We start from the raw sequence: 17,639 nt of genomic DNA, 5'->3' as shown, positions 1-17,639 counted from the left end.
TTAAATGAAGCATTTTAAAGTACATTTTCAGTGTAATTTAGTTTTACTTTAATGTCAGTAAAAAAAAATCTTGATCTTGACTATTATCATAGAACATGTTGGCCATATTGTATGAGGTTTGTCCAGTGATATTTCTTTCTAACTTCAGTGTGCAACTAATTCTGATAGGACTACTGCTTTCTCTTATATGCCATTCGTAATTATTGACAGTATAAAGTATAGTTATATACTTTTTAAATCCGTCTGTCATCTGACAGCAAATCGCTCCTGAGACACAGGTGGTGCTACTCTTGCTTTAACACCATAACCAGATTCATTAATGGACATTATTCTGCCACTTTACCACAGCAGAGGGCCTTTCTCACTCCTTCATTACTGTAATGACGTATACAATATTCGAGTGTAGCTTTTATTCACCCCAGCGAGCTGATTTGTACAGATTAGCCTGCTGCCAAACATTAACTGAGGTAACTGCGATCTGCAATGGAAGTTACAGATACAAATGTGAAAATACGCCTTCAAAGTTTAGCATTGGCAAACGTTTGAATTTCAATTCAAAGCTTGGGGAGCATCGCTGGAAATTAAGCAAGAAATGTCTGAGCACAGTAATAACCAGCGTGGGGGTGGATGTGTGGCCCTGCTGGAATTCAAATTTTACACTGGCTCTGGTGAAGCATGCAGGTCTATGTGCTGAGGCTGGACATTTCAAATATTGCACATATTCTCAGTGAACTCGCTGCAACCTTTATGGCATGTTAGTGTTGTGGGTTGCATTCTGCTAATCAACGTTTCTCATCTCATACAAGACATTAAAAATAAATCTGTTCATTTCAGTGTGGAATTATGAAGATGACAATAGAAAATAAGAGAGTACTTAAAAGATACAAGGTGCAAGTTAGACAGTTTTATTATTTCTTTGATTGCACCATACAAGCTTGACAACAAAGATAAAAAAGTCTCTCACTTTACAAGTGAACATCGCAGTAATGTTAAATATCCCATTACAAAACATCTTTCTCCCTATTTAAAATGTGAAAAAAAAAAAAAAAACTGAAAAAGTACAACCCAGCATCTCTAAAATAGTACTGGAAATATTGCAGAAAGAGTAACACGGAGCTGGATTATTTGGCAGCGACTGTCTGACTTGATCCACTGGGAGTGGCAGACGATGCATTTGGCACTGTCACTGGTCCACAACAGGTCGCAGTGAGGCTCCTGCCAGGTGGCAGAGGGAGACATACATTGCATTGTGACAAATAAACAACCCTAAAGTATTCCCAAGGAGGAGACAGCAAGATGAAGGAGGACCCTACTGTGCCTTATTCTACCCCATTATGCCTGCCCATGCCCAGTCTTTTGTCCTGAACCACACACACGTGTGTCTGCATATGAGCTCATACAAACTGTCTGACAATAATGTCCTTGGTAAGTAAACAATATTGTGTGTGTATAGGGTTTGTGAATTGGACATTAAAAAAAAAAACGTGTGTTCTTCCCGCATGTTACACAAAGTGGAAAGCATCAACATCAAGTGAAAACATGTGATAGACATCAATTCCCTGGAGAAAAAAAAAAAATACATACACTTTGCAATCAATTGCTTTGGAATTTCTTTCCCACGAAGAGTGTTTACAGTACTGAAGCTTCCAAAAAATACAACAAAACCATTACATTCAAGCATTTCCATTGCTGTGCTTTGGGAGTGATGGCAACATTGTGAACATTACCATTTTCTTCATTCTCGCTTTTGTGTTGCTCATCCCATTAAACCCGCTGGCCGAGGCTCCACCTTAGGTGTCCGACATTGTTCAGCGCGGCTTTATTTGATTCACCGGGATGCGTGAAGCTGGGCGGGCGTCTGTGCATCAGTGTGTGAGGATTACCTGACCGTAGGTGTGGTCGTTAGACGCAAGTGGCCAGGCTTGTTGGGTAGAGGTGGCTTGACGCCGCGAGAGGGGGTCTGTGCGGGGGTTGTAGCGCCTTCGACGCTGAAGGTTTTCATCAGCTGGGCCACCCGGCCGCGCCCTGCGCTCCCTGATGACCCGGCCTCCTCCGAGGCAGCCCTCCGAGACGCTTCTGATGCACCAATATCTGACAAAAAGAGATTTAGATTTCCTTAAAATGTGGGACAACCTGACAGAAAGGGGTTATTCATTTAAATTATTTTGGTTTTGTAAAAAAAGTGAAACAAATAAAAACAAATTGGAATTTGGAGTGTGCATTTTTTTTGTTGTTCATAATTGGCTGATAGTTGGATTTAAAAACTCTAGCTTTAAAAAATAAATACCATGTGCAGAATTTATATTGCCAAAGTTTATATAAATACATGTTCTTTAAACTGTATTTGTAACTTTATTTGTAGTTGCAATTTCAGTTTCTTTGTTTTAAGTGCTACACTCTGCATCTGCTATAAACTGTCAGATCCTGAAATAAACTTTTTCCTAACTTCCTTCGAGGGATTTTGGTACATAATCGTTGCTTCATTAGCATTTTCTCTGTTTTTCTTTTCATTGTGTATTATGGGACGATTTTCTGGGCTGTGCCTCAGGGGGACATTGTTTACTGTAAACTACAGCGGTCAGTGTCTCGTAGCAGCTGGAAACACAACACCATTAAGGAGCATGGGAACATAAAATCCAGGTGAAATTCAGTTTAAAACCATTAACCATAAACCAATGAGAGTTACACATTGAACGCATGTATGCCATTGCTGCAAAAGCAGGAATCCAGTCTTTCCACGCTACCTGATCAATTTCTCCCTCAAAATACTGCGTCTACATTTTTCCTCACTCTTTTCTACCTGCTTTATTCTCGCCTGCCTTTATCCCACTCTGGCTGAGCAGAGGTCATCCTCACTGGAAGTGTAGGGACACAGCTGGGTGTAGTTGGTGTGTGTGTGTGTGTGTGTGTGTCTGCGCTTGCTGAGGTACTGTGTTTTGAAGAGGGTGTAATTGCGGGAGGAATGGAGGGAACAGGAGTAACTAAGGGGCGGGAGGGAGGGGAGGGGGGGGGGGTGCCACAGGGACGGCAATGGAGAGCAGACAGACGCTGCTCAGACACCAGAAGGCTTGAGGAGCCACATATTTTTAGCGTCATCCCCGGGGGACAGAGATATGTGAGAGCGCCCGCGTGCACGGCTACAGACTCACACAAACACACACACACACACACACACACACACACACACACACACACAAATTGAAGTGAAAACATGCACAGGCATACACACAGTTTCTAACGGTTGAATTGAAAACACACACACGCATGTTCTCATGTTACATTCAGGTCCGTGCATGCTCGCACACAAACATGCACTTTCGCACAGCCCTCCTGCTCATGGATTCAGTCACGCATGAAGCCGTCTCTGACTAACACCATCGCATAGCGCGCGCGCACGCACACACACAAACACAGACACACACACACAGACACAGAGGTGGGGTACAGCCAAAACCACGCAGGCACTCCCGGGGCCAGGAAGCCTTTAAAGCTCTTGATATCTTGCAGGCATGAGAGTGGGAGACCTAAAGTTGCCTTTAAGCTTGTGTTATTGTTTATTGTTGTTTACCGTCTCTCCTCGCTCTCTCTTTCCCCCTCGCTCTGTGGCTCCAACACCTCCCTCCACCTTCCTCTTCATCCTCCTCTCCCCCCGTCTTGCCCTGCCTTCCTCTGCCCCCTGACCCGCAGTTCCTGTGTTAATGTCCTCTCGCCGCGCTGCGTGGGCTTGCCTCTGATTGTCTCGTTGTGTTGTGTGGTCACCACGGAAACCTTGGATAGGCTCCAGCAATTGAGGCTGACACACATTCAGGCACGCACCGAGCACACACATACAGCGCACAAGACACATCCACAGGCACATACACACCCATGGTCAGAGAGTTTTTTGAGCTCAGAGCCTCGGCGCAGGGTCTGAGTGGAATGCTTAATGGAGAGACGGAGAGAGAGAAAGAGGAGGAGAGGGAGAATTGCTGCTGTGAGCTTGGACTGTCGTAAAGAAATAATACAAATATATAGGTCTATGTGTGTATACACGGATACACACACATTTGAAGAGTATTTCTTGAAGTAAAACCCTAATTCTCTGTCACAGGTAACCTGACTAACCTGTCTTAACACACCTACAAAATGCTCAAGCCCCACGCCTTTCTGCCCGAAACTCTCCCCAGCAGCTGCACTCTTAGCCCTGTCAGCAGAAACCGTCATTAAAGCTACCTGCGAAAACACCGATTAAAATGAAAGAGGAATCTCTGCATTAAATCACTCGCCGAGATTGATTAATCTCCCATTTGAGCTTTCGAACGCCACTCCTCACATCTCAGTCCAACTCGTAAATGCACAGGGAGGACAAAGAGGAGGGGGCGGGAAGTGCTGTCACTGACCAGGCTAGCGCGAAAATTAAAGACCAATCTTTCTCTTTAAAGACCTCCACGTCTCTGGCAGAAAGGGGGGGGGGGGGGGCTCGGGAGACGGGGGGGGGGGCAAAGGTGGGGCAGAGGGCAGAATTCCCGAGCAGCATGTCTGTGGACTGAAGGGCAGGGAGGAGAGGAGGTGTGTGTGTGTGTGTGTGTGTGTGTGTGTGTGTGTGTGTGGAAGCAAGGAGGGGGGGGGTGGCCCTCCTGTGTGGGGGCTGGGGCCCCTGTCACTTATCAGCTCTGGCTGAGCGTCGCCCAGGGCTAGAGTCGGGAAGCAGCGCTGGAATGCGTGTCCTTCCCTCTGAAGGTGAAGAGAGAGGAGAGGAAAGCCGGCCGACAGACAGACAACGAAGGGTTTATAAACACGAACACACACATATGAACACATACCGCCAGCTGCTGGAGATTCATACTCCTTCATGCTCACGCATATATGCTAAAATCGTATGACTCTTCCACTGACTACACTACCCGCTCATCGTATTATCTGGTAATGTGTCTTCATGCAGATGACACATGACACTAACGTAGCAACAAGTTATCAGTCAGCCTCATCATTTTTTACAGATTTTAAAGGAAAAACCCGGTTTGTATAAGCCCTTGTCCCTAAACAGTGATGTTTCCTGCTGAGAGAGGACACTGATCATAGCAGTTTGCAGTAAATGAGGTCCTCTTTGTGACATTGACAGCACAGAAGATGCTTCAGGTAATAAACACTGAAGAGAGAAATTGTGAAAAAAGGGATTAGTTACGAGCGAATCATTTGCACAGAGTAAATAAACACGGTTTCTGATACGTACACGTTTTGTTCAGCAAGATCATCTTCACAAATGAAAGCCACTTTTGTGATTTTTGAAGTGTGAATTCAATCGTCGGAAGTAAAAAGCCAACGTTAGGGCTATAAACTAAGTACGCCGCGGCACAACGAGGCTGTGAACGCAGACTGTCGGCGTGATATTTTGTAGTATCATTTAGCCACTTGTTGGCAACCGCCTTTTTAAAGACACGTAAAAGCTTCACAAGAGGGCTATGTACTGAAGTGTTTTATATTGTAGAACAAAACGATAAAATCTCTTAAAAGGGACAGTTTACCCCAAAATCAAAAATACCTATTTTTACCTGTAGTGCTGTTTTTCAATCTAGAATGTTTTGGTGCGAGTTGCCTGGTTTCGGAAATATTGGCCGTAAAGATGTCTGCCTTCTCTTGAATATAATGGTACTGGGCTCAAAGTGCCAAAATAAATACATTTGAAATACTCAACAGCAATGTCGCTTGCTCTTTCCAAAAAATCATGACCAGGTTCCTCAAGATATTCCACAAACCTTGCTATGGTTGAGAGTAAATAGTTCCGACATGAAACAACAAGGTCTGCTCTACAACTTCTCGAATTCTCAAGTGTTGTAGAAGTCGAAACAAGTTCAGTCCAGCTCCAGCGGGCACTTGTACCGATAAATGAGTGTCACTAACGCAGATCATTAAGTTCATCTTCTACAACTGTTGTGTGGGCCACGGTCTCTGCTCACAGGATGCAGGAATCCTTGCCCATCACCCACATTCTAAAGAAAACAGCTGAGGCATGAGCCTTATCCTAATCGGCCTCCTCCTCCCCTTTGGAACAAGCTTCCTGCCATTGTCAAGGACAGACACTCTGTCAGTATTTTTTTTTTTGTCCACAGTCAGGACACATTTATTCGGCACTGTGTTCAGCCCACCTCAACTTCCCATCACGCCAGCTGTTCCTTTCCCTTTCTTTTCCTTCATTTGTCTGTTATTTGCTGCCCTGGCATTGGCCTTGCCCACTGGTCTCATATCCAGCCACTGCACCCACACACACACACACACACACACACACACACATAAACATGCCTGTGCCACCATGATTCATTTGAGTCGTATCTGTTGTTGTTTTCTTTCTATCCAGGTTTTGGTCATTTGTGATCTGTGAAACTGATCCGATTGATAATCCGCCTCACTCACCGCACATGCCTCCACAAACAGATTTCTTACTTCACGCACTGAGAGCATGAATTCACTATTTGATTATCATATTCTATGTTCGGCCGTCTGTAAACATGATTTTATAAACGCTTCCAGGATTTTGCCTCTTGGTGACAATATTAGGAGAATGTTAGCTCTCTTGTGTCTGGCTTTTGGAGAGATTTTCACGGCCTCCAAAATCTACAATAACCTGCCAGGAACGCTCAAAATGAATTCAGCTGTCTAGATGCTAGAAAGCATGCAGGCTGCGTTTTTTTGTGAAAGAAAGAATCTACATTGACAAACTTTGACTTTGATCATTTTAAACTGATAATGTCTTTTTTTTTTTTTGTTCATACATTTCAAACTACACTAGTTAAACACGGCATTGACCCAGCACAGCATCTCACAATCGTGTTCAAAGCAATCTTGCAGCTAGAACAGAATGCTATATGTTTCGTTTTGTGTTATTATTTATAAGCTACATATGTGATGATGCTGACAGGTTGGACTCTTAACCCACAAAATATTCAAATACTGAAATTATCTTATGATGCGTTTAAGCTATTCTGAAAAAAAAAACTAAAGTATGTCTTCCCAGAGCAAGTTAACCTCCAGCAAAAGTAGCAATGTGTTTGCAGTTTGAATGTGCTGTAGCATGAACATTGTTCCAGCAGAGGGACCTTTTCATGGAGATCAGGATTTCTACCCAACTGCACTTTTCTGCTACAGTTTCACTGTTTTCCACTGGATGGTGCTAATGTCCACTTACACTACCCATTTTTTCTAAATATCTGGGTCACTGTATGTATGGTGAATGAGTGTTTGGTCAATTCATGAATTTGGGTGCTGTGTTCAAAGAGGACGTCTGGGTTTCACAATGATAATTCAAACTAGAGGTAATCTGCACAGCATACTGAAAGACCTGGTGACAATAACATTAATATCAAGGCCCAAGATATCTGTTGAGAAGAAAAAGATCCCGACTATCTATGAGCCAGGCAGAGATATTCAAGTAACGCCGACCATATAACAGACACAAAGAGAGATACATCATCCCACTGGTTTGTGTAAAATGGTGGTGACCAGTTTAAATGTAATGCCTGTAATGGGTGTAGTTAATCAGTTAGTTTTGCCACCACTCTCCCCATTGCAAAGTTACCAGTCCTTACTGCTTTATTGACATCAAAGGCTGCCAAATAGCAGAGACAACATTGTGTAAGGCATACAACATTTCAATTTAGATGCGATGGTTAAAGGCTCATGTGCCCAAAACAGTGTGTCCAATCCACCAAAACATATGACCTTATTTCCTTACTAATTGGGGGTAACTGTTACGAAGATATTTAATTAAAGTAAAATGATGTGATTATTGACCAATTAACAATCAACCAAGTGCAGGGTTAATACTTATGCCAAATAACTGAATAGCAGGGGAGAAATGTAAGATTTTTAATTGAGCTCAATTTGACCATTTACTAAAATAGCATGGCTGTTAGAGACCATGACGTCTTGAGACGTTCAGCCCACATCACAAATCCTGTAATTCTGTTCTGGAGGACCAGTGGTCCATCTCACCATCAGTCTGTCAGACTTGATCTGGCTGTATGACCATGCACCTCAAGCCAAGCTAGAGTGTTTATTGACAGTTTCCCTGCTAACACTCGCCCTTGACAATAGTGCTAAGCTACCAAACAAAACAGGTGTGTGGGAGCGATGCGGTGCCACCTCAACACAACTCCCAGTCGCAGAAGCTTTTTTGCCCCTCTTGGCTGGCCTCTACTTACTCTGCCAGACCATAAAGATTCCAGCAGGCTGAGGCACTATTTGGCGAGCACGTTAGATTTGCAGAAATAAATCCTTCTTCAGTGCTGCTGCAGTACTAACAAACCTGTAGTATGAAGTTTGTTCAGACTGGTTCTGCTCAGCTCTCTGCAGCCATCGTTGCTCACAGAGAAGAAGCAATAACTTGTGACGACTGTCATGTAGGCTACAGTTGTGGATTTGTAGATTTCATTCTCAACCCGCATCTGTATCCAGTCTTTCTCCATTACATATGCAACATCTAACTAAAAGAACACAACAGGTAGGATTTATGGATATCCCAATTTCATGGATGTCTGTATTGACTGTTTATCCATGATGACACCAGCCATCATTAATGTTGCCGTTTGTGTGGACTGGAAAGATAGGAGCTCATTTAATGGACATAGAGGAAGATTTTCTTTCTTTCTTTTGACATCAGACCCGTTATGTACCCTTACCCGTGATCTATATGCTCACTCACCTTTCCCGCTCTGCGATTCCTTGGGCTTCTGAGCTTCCTGTGAGGACAGGCCACCTTTGGTTGTTCCAGAGTCCATTTTGACAGTGCTGCTGGGGGAAGGGGACGGTGCGGCGGCGGCCAGCCTCAGATTTGCGAGGCAGAGTCTCGTGTTGACAGAGACTGGTGCTGCATTTGCAGAAGCCGGTCTCACATTGACAGGGCTAGCTCTCATGAGAAGCCTGGCACAGATGGAGGGCTCGGGAACTGACTTCTCTTCAGTCACACTGGCTGACTTCAACTCGGGCTGCAGAGGGAAGAGCGACAACAGGGGGACAGAGGAGCGCGATCAGCGTTGACGGTTAATTCACATACAGTGAAATAACTGTCATGTTTGATTAAATCATTGGATAAATGATTCACCAAATTACAGTTCTCCAAAGACTACATAATGAAACACACAGAACTATGACCACTGATTAAGAGTTTAAGGACGTGTGGAGAGAAAATTATAAGGTGACTTGGAAATCAAGCAGCCTCGCTAATCTTCCTTCCTGATCTCACGCCTTCTTAATCAACAATCTCACTCTCTCCTCCTCTCCCAGGCTGACTCCTTCCCCTCTCTAAATCAACTGGAGAAAATCTGCAGCAGGGCTAGCAACAGCCACTAATACATCTGCAGCACCAAACCAGCCCCTTCCTGTTCCCCAGAAACAAATCACTCTACCTACGTACAAGACATTCAACAGAATAATGAATCTTGCAAGGGGAGGCTCAGGCTGTCAGACTGGCCAAACCACCTAAGGTGTGGATTTTCATTGCCACATCGGCATGGGTTGCCCAGCGATGTGTTGGGGCCTGTAAAATGGAGAGTTTGGTATAGAAATAAGAAGTGAGGGAGAGACGTCTCCTTGTGTAGCACAGAGGAGGGAAAAACAGAGAACGGAGGAGAGCTCACGCGCCCAAACCTCAAGAGACTATCCCACAATCCCATCCATCTGCGACTGACGCATTCTCTATCTCTGGCGTTTTAATTCCCTGATCAAGTTCATCAACCATCTGTTCTAGGGCAGTCCAGAAATCCTGCCTTGCCTCTGTGATTCAGCTGTTCTTGCAGCGCGTGTCACCTACACACATGCACACATTTGCGTGCACATGAACACAGAAAGAGAAAGGAAAAAGCGAGGGGAGATGGAGAGCATACTCCCCAGACAACCCAAGGCTGGAGCGATGATGGAGCCAGTGGGAGGACAGTTCAGTTCAGCTGTTCCCCCGGAGAGAGCTGTGAGGGGTGCGGCGGCTCAGACGAGCAGGAACACAGAGAGAGGGGAAAGACGATCCGCAGAGAGGCTGGGAGTGAGGGGACAGCTGGCCCAACCACCATTTCCTGTTACTCACAGAGGGTGGAACTGCCATGAAAAGACACGTAGGCACACCAACGCCACATTTCAAAGAGCCCAAAGAGCTGATTGCCACGTTGTTAATCACACCTGTTTTAAAAAACGTGTTGGGGCGGTGCAGACGACACTAGAACCTAAACTGTTCTTTTGCTTTATACACCATCTAGAATGTTTACAAAGAGCGTCAAAATGCTAAAACTGGATTGCAGCAACTATTAAAAAAAAAAAAAAAAAAATACAATTACTTTGATTCATAAATACCTTCTCTGCTGCTGTAGGTGATGAATGCTCACTCACTGACACCTGTGGGTTTAACGAAGACATTACATGAGTGTTACAGGCCATGATGCAACCCCGGAACACAGAGCTCAATTATAGCACGCAGTTGCTCCAACTCACCGGCAGAGGGGGTACGGCGCTGGTCTCCTCACACTTCCCCTGTAGGGAGAGAGAGCGACATGTTGGAGGATACTAGAGGCGACACATCAGCCTCCTTAACTCTGAGTCAGTTCGGTACTTTAATGAGCAGGGAAGTTAAGTAAGAGTTGATCGTAGAAAAAAATAAATATTCCAAATGATGAGTAGACTATTTTGGAAACATATCTGTGCAGTGAGTGTGATGATGCGAGTGCAGGAACATCAGTGACTGGCTGGGATGCTCATATTTCCACTGTGCAAGCAGCATGCAGCTTTAGCTCAGAGAAACCGTCGCGGTCAGGCCAGATGAGACCCGGCTCGCTCCGGCTCAGTGTGTGCGAGGTTGCCATGATAACGCAGCAAATCTCTTTTTTAAGAGAGCGTGGAAAAGGCCCCACATTTTCTTGTTAAATGCGTTTGGTCTTTTCAAAAAGATACTTCCGTCTTCACATGAAGTTAGGGTTCAGGCAACATAAACCACTCACTAAGGTTGTTTAGGAAAAGAGTGGTTTTACGTTAACTTGACTCGCATGACTAACCACTGACGTGATGTCAACAAAATGTCAATGTTTACTCTTAGCTTTAGTTTTGCACACGGCGAACAGCAAACGCCTTGGATAAAAGGATGAAAACGGCACGGCTGGCGATTTCCACACGTTCTTAGCAGCAACATGTGAACGGCCCCTATCTCACTCTTTATAATAGTCAGTTGCTCTGAGCGTCTAATAATGACGCGGGTGGGTGGCTTTACATTGGAGTTAGTTGAAAGAGTGGTGCGTCTGTATCAGAGCTGACCAAATATCAGCATTTGATGAGTTGAGAGTGAGACCGGGTTGATTGAGGGGAGGAGACAAAAAAAAACAATGTGGTCTGACCAGTGATTCACAATGCCAGTCTTTTACATCTCTTTTGTTTCTATCAGTCTTTTTATATCTTTGCATTCATATACGGAGTGGTAAGTTGTTCAACCAGCCCAGTTAACAGAATAATGATTTTCCTATATTGTTTTGTTTTGTTTGATCAAATAATGATAAGAGGCCATGAGACAATCATTTCACATAAAAAAACAACAAATAAACAGAAGCAAAAGTATGAAATCGTGTCCGTTCCCCAGCTTGAGAATCATGACATGTTTGGTTTCTTAGGGTCACAGACAAATGGCTACACACCTTTAAATTCAGTGAAATTCCAGGTTGGGTATTACGAGGGAGGTTCTCTCTTTCAGTTCTGACAGGTTCTGTGGTTGTTCTGCTCTTCAAGATGGTTTGATGGCTGCAAAACACAAACCGACCGTGTCATTTAAAAAAGCCATACTTGTCGTTCATATGCCAACCTCATGATTAAGGAAACAGAAAGCCCTGATAACCCGTCAAACTACAGTCTGTAAACAACATTGAAACACTAATAGATTGTTCCATGTTACATATTGTACACTGCGTGTAATTAAACAAGACAACACTGTGTTATATTACAAAAGTATATTACTATGCATTGTTCTGAAGACTCTGCGCCTTCTTTTCTCCAAATCCTGAGCAGATGAATTTGGAGCTCAGCTCATCCAACTCCCCGATCATGATGACCGCCACATCTCCATCCCGACCGAGCAGCCAGCTCACATTCTTACTCTTGGCTGGAGGAAACACAAACACAAAATAGCGAATAGAGTTAGTTTGGCACCGATCATGAAAATGTTTATACAAAAGCACTCTATGATAGTTTTACAGGAAAGGCTGAGTCTGAAAACAGGGTGAGTGAGTCAGCATTTTTGCACTTCTGGTTCCCTCGTCTCGAAGTCAATGTTTTTATTTGAATGGGTTTTTGGGGAGATCCCTGAAATCAGATCTGTGGTTAACACAAGCTGAAGAGATTTTGTTGTTTATGTTTAACGATTACATCAGTAAATACCCCTCTTGTGAAATTTGAAGCTTTTAAGTGTCTTAAAGTGGCGACATGAGACTAGTGTAGTTCTAGTTTCTAGCCTTACATTAGCTTCTTACATCTGCCGATATAAAAGTCATTTGTAAAGACTATCTTGCTGATCAAAACGTGTAAGTATTATAAGCTTATTTTCTACAGAATATTGCGAATCCCATTTGGCTTTTTGATGAGGGAACTGGTGTGATGCTAACTTCTAGGTTGACCTACAAAACTGGATAAATTGAGGCTGCTAGGCCAACCGGTGCAACAGCTGGTGGGACCCAAGCTGCAAATCACAAATGAGAGCAGACCTTCATATAGATGCTATGAGCAGAGCTGACAGGGAAACGCTACCCTCGTCTTTTGTATGAATATACTTGTGAGGACCTTCCACTTACTGATTTCATTCCCTAATCTCAGCAAAGTTCGGCACATTTTTAAACCCAATTCCTAAACCTAAACTATCGATACAATCTGTGCGAGGACATTGAGTCTACATGCAAGCACAATAGGGCGCACACACTTCCGCGACATATAACAATTTCCACTGTTTTGTGACTGTTTGGGAGCATACAGAAGTTACTTCATAGAGAGAAACCAGCTGACGTTGGCTGAGAGGGAGAGAGCTTGTTGGGTTTAAAATAGGTTAACATATTTCCATAGTGAACTGGTTTTGCCAGCTTGCCCTGTGGATCGTATCGTAGCAGGGCATGCCAGGATGACAAACGCAGCAGTCAGAGAATACCTTGGTAAACTAGTTATGAGCCCAATCTGACAGCTACAACAACACCTTTGTCAGGGGAGATGAATCCTGTCAGCTGAGTAAAGGGACGAAATGAATGTGACTGTGTTGGCATATGTCCTCGGCCCCACTGACAGACATCATTTTCAAACTTTTTGCATATCTTCAGAACACGGCCAAAGTAACTGATCTGAGTCATGTCTCTGCCTGGTGTGAATGTCACCGGTTTGCACACAACATAACATACCATACACACAAACGCAGCAGCATATAGTCATGGGTCAGAGAGAACATAAACACAAATGACCATAAAGGCAGCCTAGCCACAGAAAAAGTCCCATGCTCGAAAAAAAAGGCTAAAGGCTGAAACTGTTACCGGCAGCCGGGAGAGACGCCGGCTTCATTCAACGCATGAAAACAAACTTGGCATGTCAGCTCTCCCACAAGGCCGTCCAGATAACTCTCTCTTTGTTTCTCAAAACACATACATTTCCTGCATGCTTCCTGTTTCGCTCCCTGCTAATTGTTTGAGGGATTGAGTCTTGACTCACTTCCTATTTTTTACACAGAAACACAAACTATCCACCACTTCCTCTGCGTTGCAGCCTGTGTGGAGAGGAGCCGTGTGGCCATGTGATTTCAGCCTGCAGTCTCCATCCAGCCTGCTCAGGACAGCTGCATTGGTCATTAAGAGATAGAAAGACCACTGTTCTCTCACTCTGCGCCACAGCTGATAAGTGCTTTGTTATTAGCCAAGACAAGGCTGATCACATTACTACGTCAATCAGTTAATGCTCCAACTGCAGTGTGCTAGCTGTTGATTGGCTATAAGTAATATTCAAGTGGGGTTGTCTGCTTTGACATCGACAGTAGGAGTCCTTTGGAAAATAAAAATAGAACTAGTCATTATGTCAGAGTCATAGTACTTGCTACCACTAAAGAGAAAATGCAGACAGGCAAGATTCTGAACCATTCGTCAAACCGGTTTCAGGAAAGACTTGTGGCCTTCTGAGTTTCTGGTTGTTTTGTTTGACTGCTGCATGTATGCTGTTGACTGAGACTCTCGCTTTAGAGAAGAAGACAGTTCCTGATAAACCCATTTAGCTATCACACTACCTCTGCATCCCCCCCCACCCACACTCGCCGACTTGTTTTTCTGTCAATATAGTTTCCATCGAACCCACGCTCACCCACACATGAGCGACACCTCTGACCCTGTCACACACCGTGGTGTGGTGTGACAGGGAACAAAATGATCTAAGTGAGAGCCTGAGAGCAAAATATTTGTGTGAACACGTACTCACGCAGCCAGCATACTTTACAGTCACCGTGACGTAAATATCTCAATCACAATGGCACTTCTTCAAACACTATTAGTACACGTCTCCTCACACACTCATTTCAGAGTGAATATTATTTTACCATGACATCCAATTGACTTTGCTTGTGTAAATGTTAGCGTCATCTGCGAGTGTGATGTCAACGTGAATTCACCGACATCATCAATCTGCTGTAATTGTTTAGGACTTCGGATATAAATAGAACTCCATGCGAGTGAAGTATAAACTCACTTTGGTTTCTGTCTGTATATCATGCTGCATTACAGACACATTAATGTGGAGCAGCTGGTGTTTGTTAGCCCGGGCTTTCATTTCAGGAAACTTTAAACTTGCCAAATGGCCTTCTGGTAAACGCTGTGCCTGTCTTGGCCAACAGCACACGGTAGATAAACAGGAAGAAGACAACTTCACAAAGGTGATGTGTTGGTGTGGTTACCTTTTTTTGGCTTTGTTCGTTTGCTCTCAGCGTCCCCCGCTTCACTCTCTCGTTTCTCCTCCCGTTCTTCCCAGCGTCGTACCTGCTCCTGGCGCATTTTCAGGAACAGAGTCTTTTTCTGGTCCTCATTAAGAGCGTTCAGCACATCGGGTTCGATGAACATGTCCTTTAAAATCTGCTGGAGCATGTTGGCGGCTGAGTCGTGGGTTAACTTGGCACCACCTGGCCAAGTGGTTGGAGGTAGGAGGTGCTGCCCCTTGGCCAGCAGCTTCTTGAGGTGGACAGCGTTTGGTTTATAGTCTCATGTCATCCGAAGAAGACTTTCACAGCTCCTTTTGATCCTGAAATCACTCGTATTTACCCCCATAAACTCTTCTTCATCAATCGAGGCGCATGCTCATCCTCACACACACTGTTGTACATAAGGTACAAACTCACGCACAAAGTCCTGTTTCCTCTCTGTGTTGTGCTGACGGTTTCCCCACCCTACTGAGATGTCAGTACTCTTTGTCTTTGGAGGTCATCATTGGGACTTTCTACAAGAAAAGAAAAACAGGAAACACTTGAAACAAACATTTGGAAGATCAAGTTGTGTGCTATAGATACTACATTGTTTTCTTATGTCCTATATATTTCTTGATCCCACCTTTGTTGCATTCAGAAACTGTTTCCTTCCAGTCATTCCTTTAGAGAGTCGGTTTCAGTTGGCTATGTTGTCCCTCCCTTCATGAATACGGAAGAGCCCAAACCCTGTTTCTAAACTGACAAGACTGTAGCCCAGAATGGGAGGAGATTCCAAAGCAATGGGACTGTTTCTGTCATCAGTAACCCTCCTCCCTCCCTCCCTACCGCCCTCCTCCTCCCCCTCCCCACCACACATCCCTTCCCAAACCCCTGTTCCTTTCTCCCCCAAACTCCCGTGAGATAGCGGCTCCATTTTAACATTGTCAGTTTCTGGTTGTAAGAGAAAAAAACAACAACAACGGGGTCGTAGGCCAGGACAGCATGAGCCGGTTTCTCTAATAAGGAGATTGCAATGGACTCCTCCAATCACAGTGGGTAGTTAAACAATGGCTACCACATAAGCAGCACTTGGAGGGAAAAAAAGCTTGTCTCAGACTGAGAAGTATCACACTGCTGGAATACAGATGTGTCTGCTAAACACATTGTAGGGTGCAGAGAAGGCAACCCAGGGAAAGGGAAAGTACGTAAGTGATACAAAACAAAGGGGAGTTGTAAGAGAAGGGTAGAATTCGCTGAAGTACTCACAGTGGGATGTAGACAGCCGCTCCACAGCAGAGTATGCTAACTAAGCTGAGAGAGTCAGAGCGGCTATGGGTCCTCCTTGTCTTTGTGTGTATGACTGGGCTGATGACATCACAGCATTCCATAATCTCCCTCCCTCTCTGCCTCTCTCTCTGCCTCTCTCTCTCTCTGTTTCTCTCTCAGGCACATACACTAACAAACACTCTTTTTTCATTTTAAAAAGGGGAAGACAGCAATTCAGGAAGTTGAACTCACACATTAAAGAAGTTGTAAAAAAAAAAAGAGAAAAAAGGGCGGAAATTCCCATATAACCTAAACTTTCAAGCTCCATTTTCCGTAACTGCTCTCCCACCCACAAAAATCCACATTTAAATACATTTTACATCAACAGTGCATTTATATATATATATAAGAAAAAAAATTCTAGTAGTTTATACATAGCCTACATTTAGTTAGGTTATTTTAAAAATGAAAAAGTAATAGATAGATGTTTTATTGATCCCAAATGATTGTGATACAGGTTATATACAGTATATATACACCATAAATATACCATAACTAGTATGACTAGAATATAAGATTGCAGTTTTTTTAAATATATATATTAAAATGAGGTAAAGAGAGAGAGTATAACCATGTGTGAATTCCCCATGTGAAAGGTTACTGAAGGAGAACAACAGAGTGGACTGTGGTTTAGACCGACATTTAAAGAGCTGAGATAGCTCTAATAGACAGAGGTGAGGTGTTGTAGAGGCGTATTGCTTTGAGGAGGAAGGATTTCCTGTCTCGGTCCTTGTGACAGAAAAGCTGAATCAGCCTTAGAGGAAATAGTCTGTCCAGTAATGAGAAACGTTGAAATGTGGTACATTATTACACATACTGCACCCACGCCTTCTCGCCTCTTCTTCCTTTAAATGACGACTTTGTCCTTAAGAAATTTGCATGACGGAAGTCTTGATATAATGCCAAGTACTGTGACATAAAAACATGAGCTCAGGTGGTGTAAATGTTACATTGTGTTCAAGGAGGGTTTATTTTAACTAAGCAATCAAGCTTAGTTAGTGGCCTATCGTGAATGTAGTGTTTCTCTACATATGCAGGAAGAAGCTCAGGAAGCTCTGGTAAAAAAAAAACTGTCCATGTGCCTTGAGGCATTTAATTCTACCACATCGAAGCCATCTTCTCTCCCTTCTGTTGCCGAGCCTCTCATTTATAGGTAAAGAGCATCCTCTAGTGGTCAAAACCATAGAAGCCTGCTAAGAATTACGTCACCACCACCATGGCCAAACTGCTTCAGCATATTGCACAAAATAAGAAAGATGAATAAAAATGGCAGCAACGGGTAACAAGGAGGCAGCATTTCCCAACATAATGCTGGAAAGCTCAGCGACACCACAGCACGAGTAAACCCGCATGCAGGCGCTCGTACACAAAAAAAAAGGTAAAAGGTGACAGGATGTTGCACAAT

The 17,639-nt window shown here is 43.8% G+C and overlaps 1 protein-coding gene across 2 annotated transcripts; it reads right to left on the bottom strand.

Moving 5' to 3' along the window:
* Window positions 1-884: 884 nt before the first annotated feature.
* LOC306705421 (uncharacterized protein) lies at window positions 885-16,259 on the bottom strand. Of its 2 annotated transcripts, none has more exons than XM_079172177.1 (8): window positions 16,175-16,259; window positions 14,906-15,441; window positions 11,956-12,100; window positions 11,640-11,742; window positions 10,453-10,491; window positions 10,315-10,356; window positions 8,678-8,960; window positions 885-2,091 (listed from the first exon to the last, which is right to left on the bottom strand). In XM_079172177.1, the coding sequence occupies exons 2-8, from the start codon at window positions 15,090-15,092 to the stop codon at window positions 1,880-1,882; spliced, it is 1,011 nt and encodes a 336-aa protein (XP_079028303.1). In that variant the 5' UTR covers window positions 15,093-15,441; window positions 16,175-16,259; the 3' UTR covers window positions 885-1,879. The 2 variants fall into 2 exon arrangements, with proteins under 2 accessions (XP_079028303.1, XP_079028302.1); XM_079172176.1 differs by lacking the exon at window positions 16,175-16,259 and adding an exon at window positions 15,552-15,686.
* Window positions 16,260-17,639: the final 1,380 nt, after the last annotated feature.

Source organism: Pholis gunnellus, assembly GCF_910591455.1.
Source record: "Pholis gunnellus genome assembly, chromosome: 13".
Lineage (NCBI taxonomy): Eukaryota > Metazoa > Chordata > Actinopteri > Perciformes > Pholidae > Pholis > Pholis gunnellus.
This window is presented reverse-complemented; position numbering and strand designations above follow the sequence as displayed.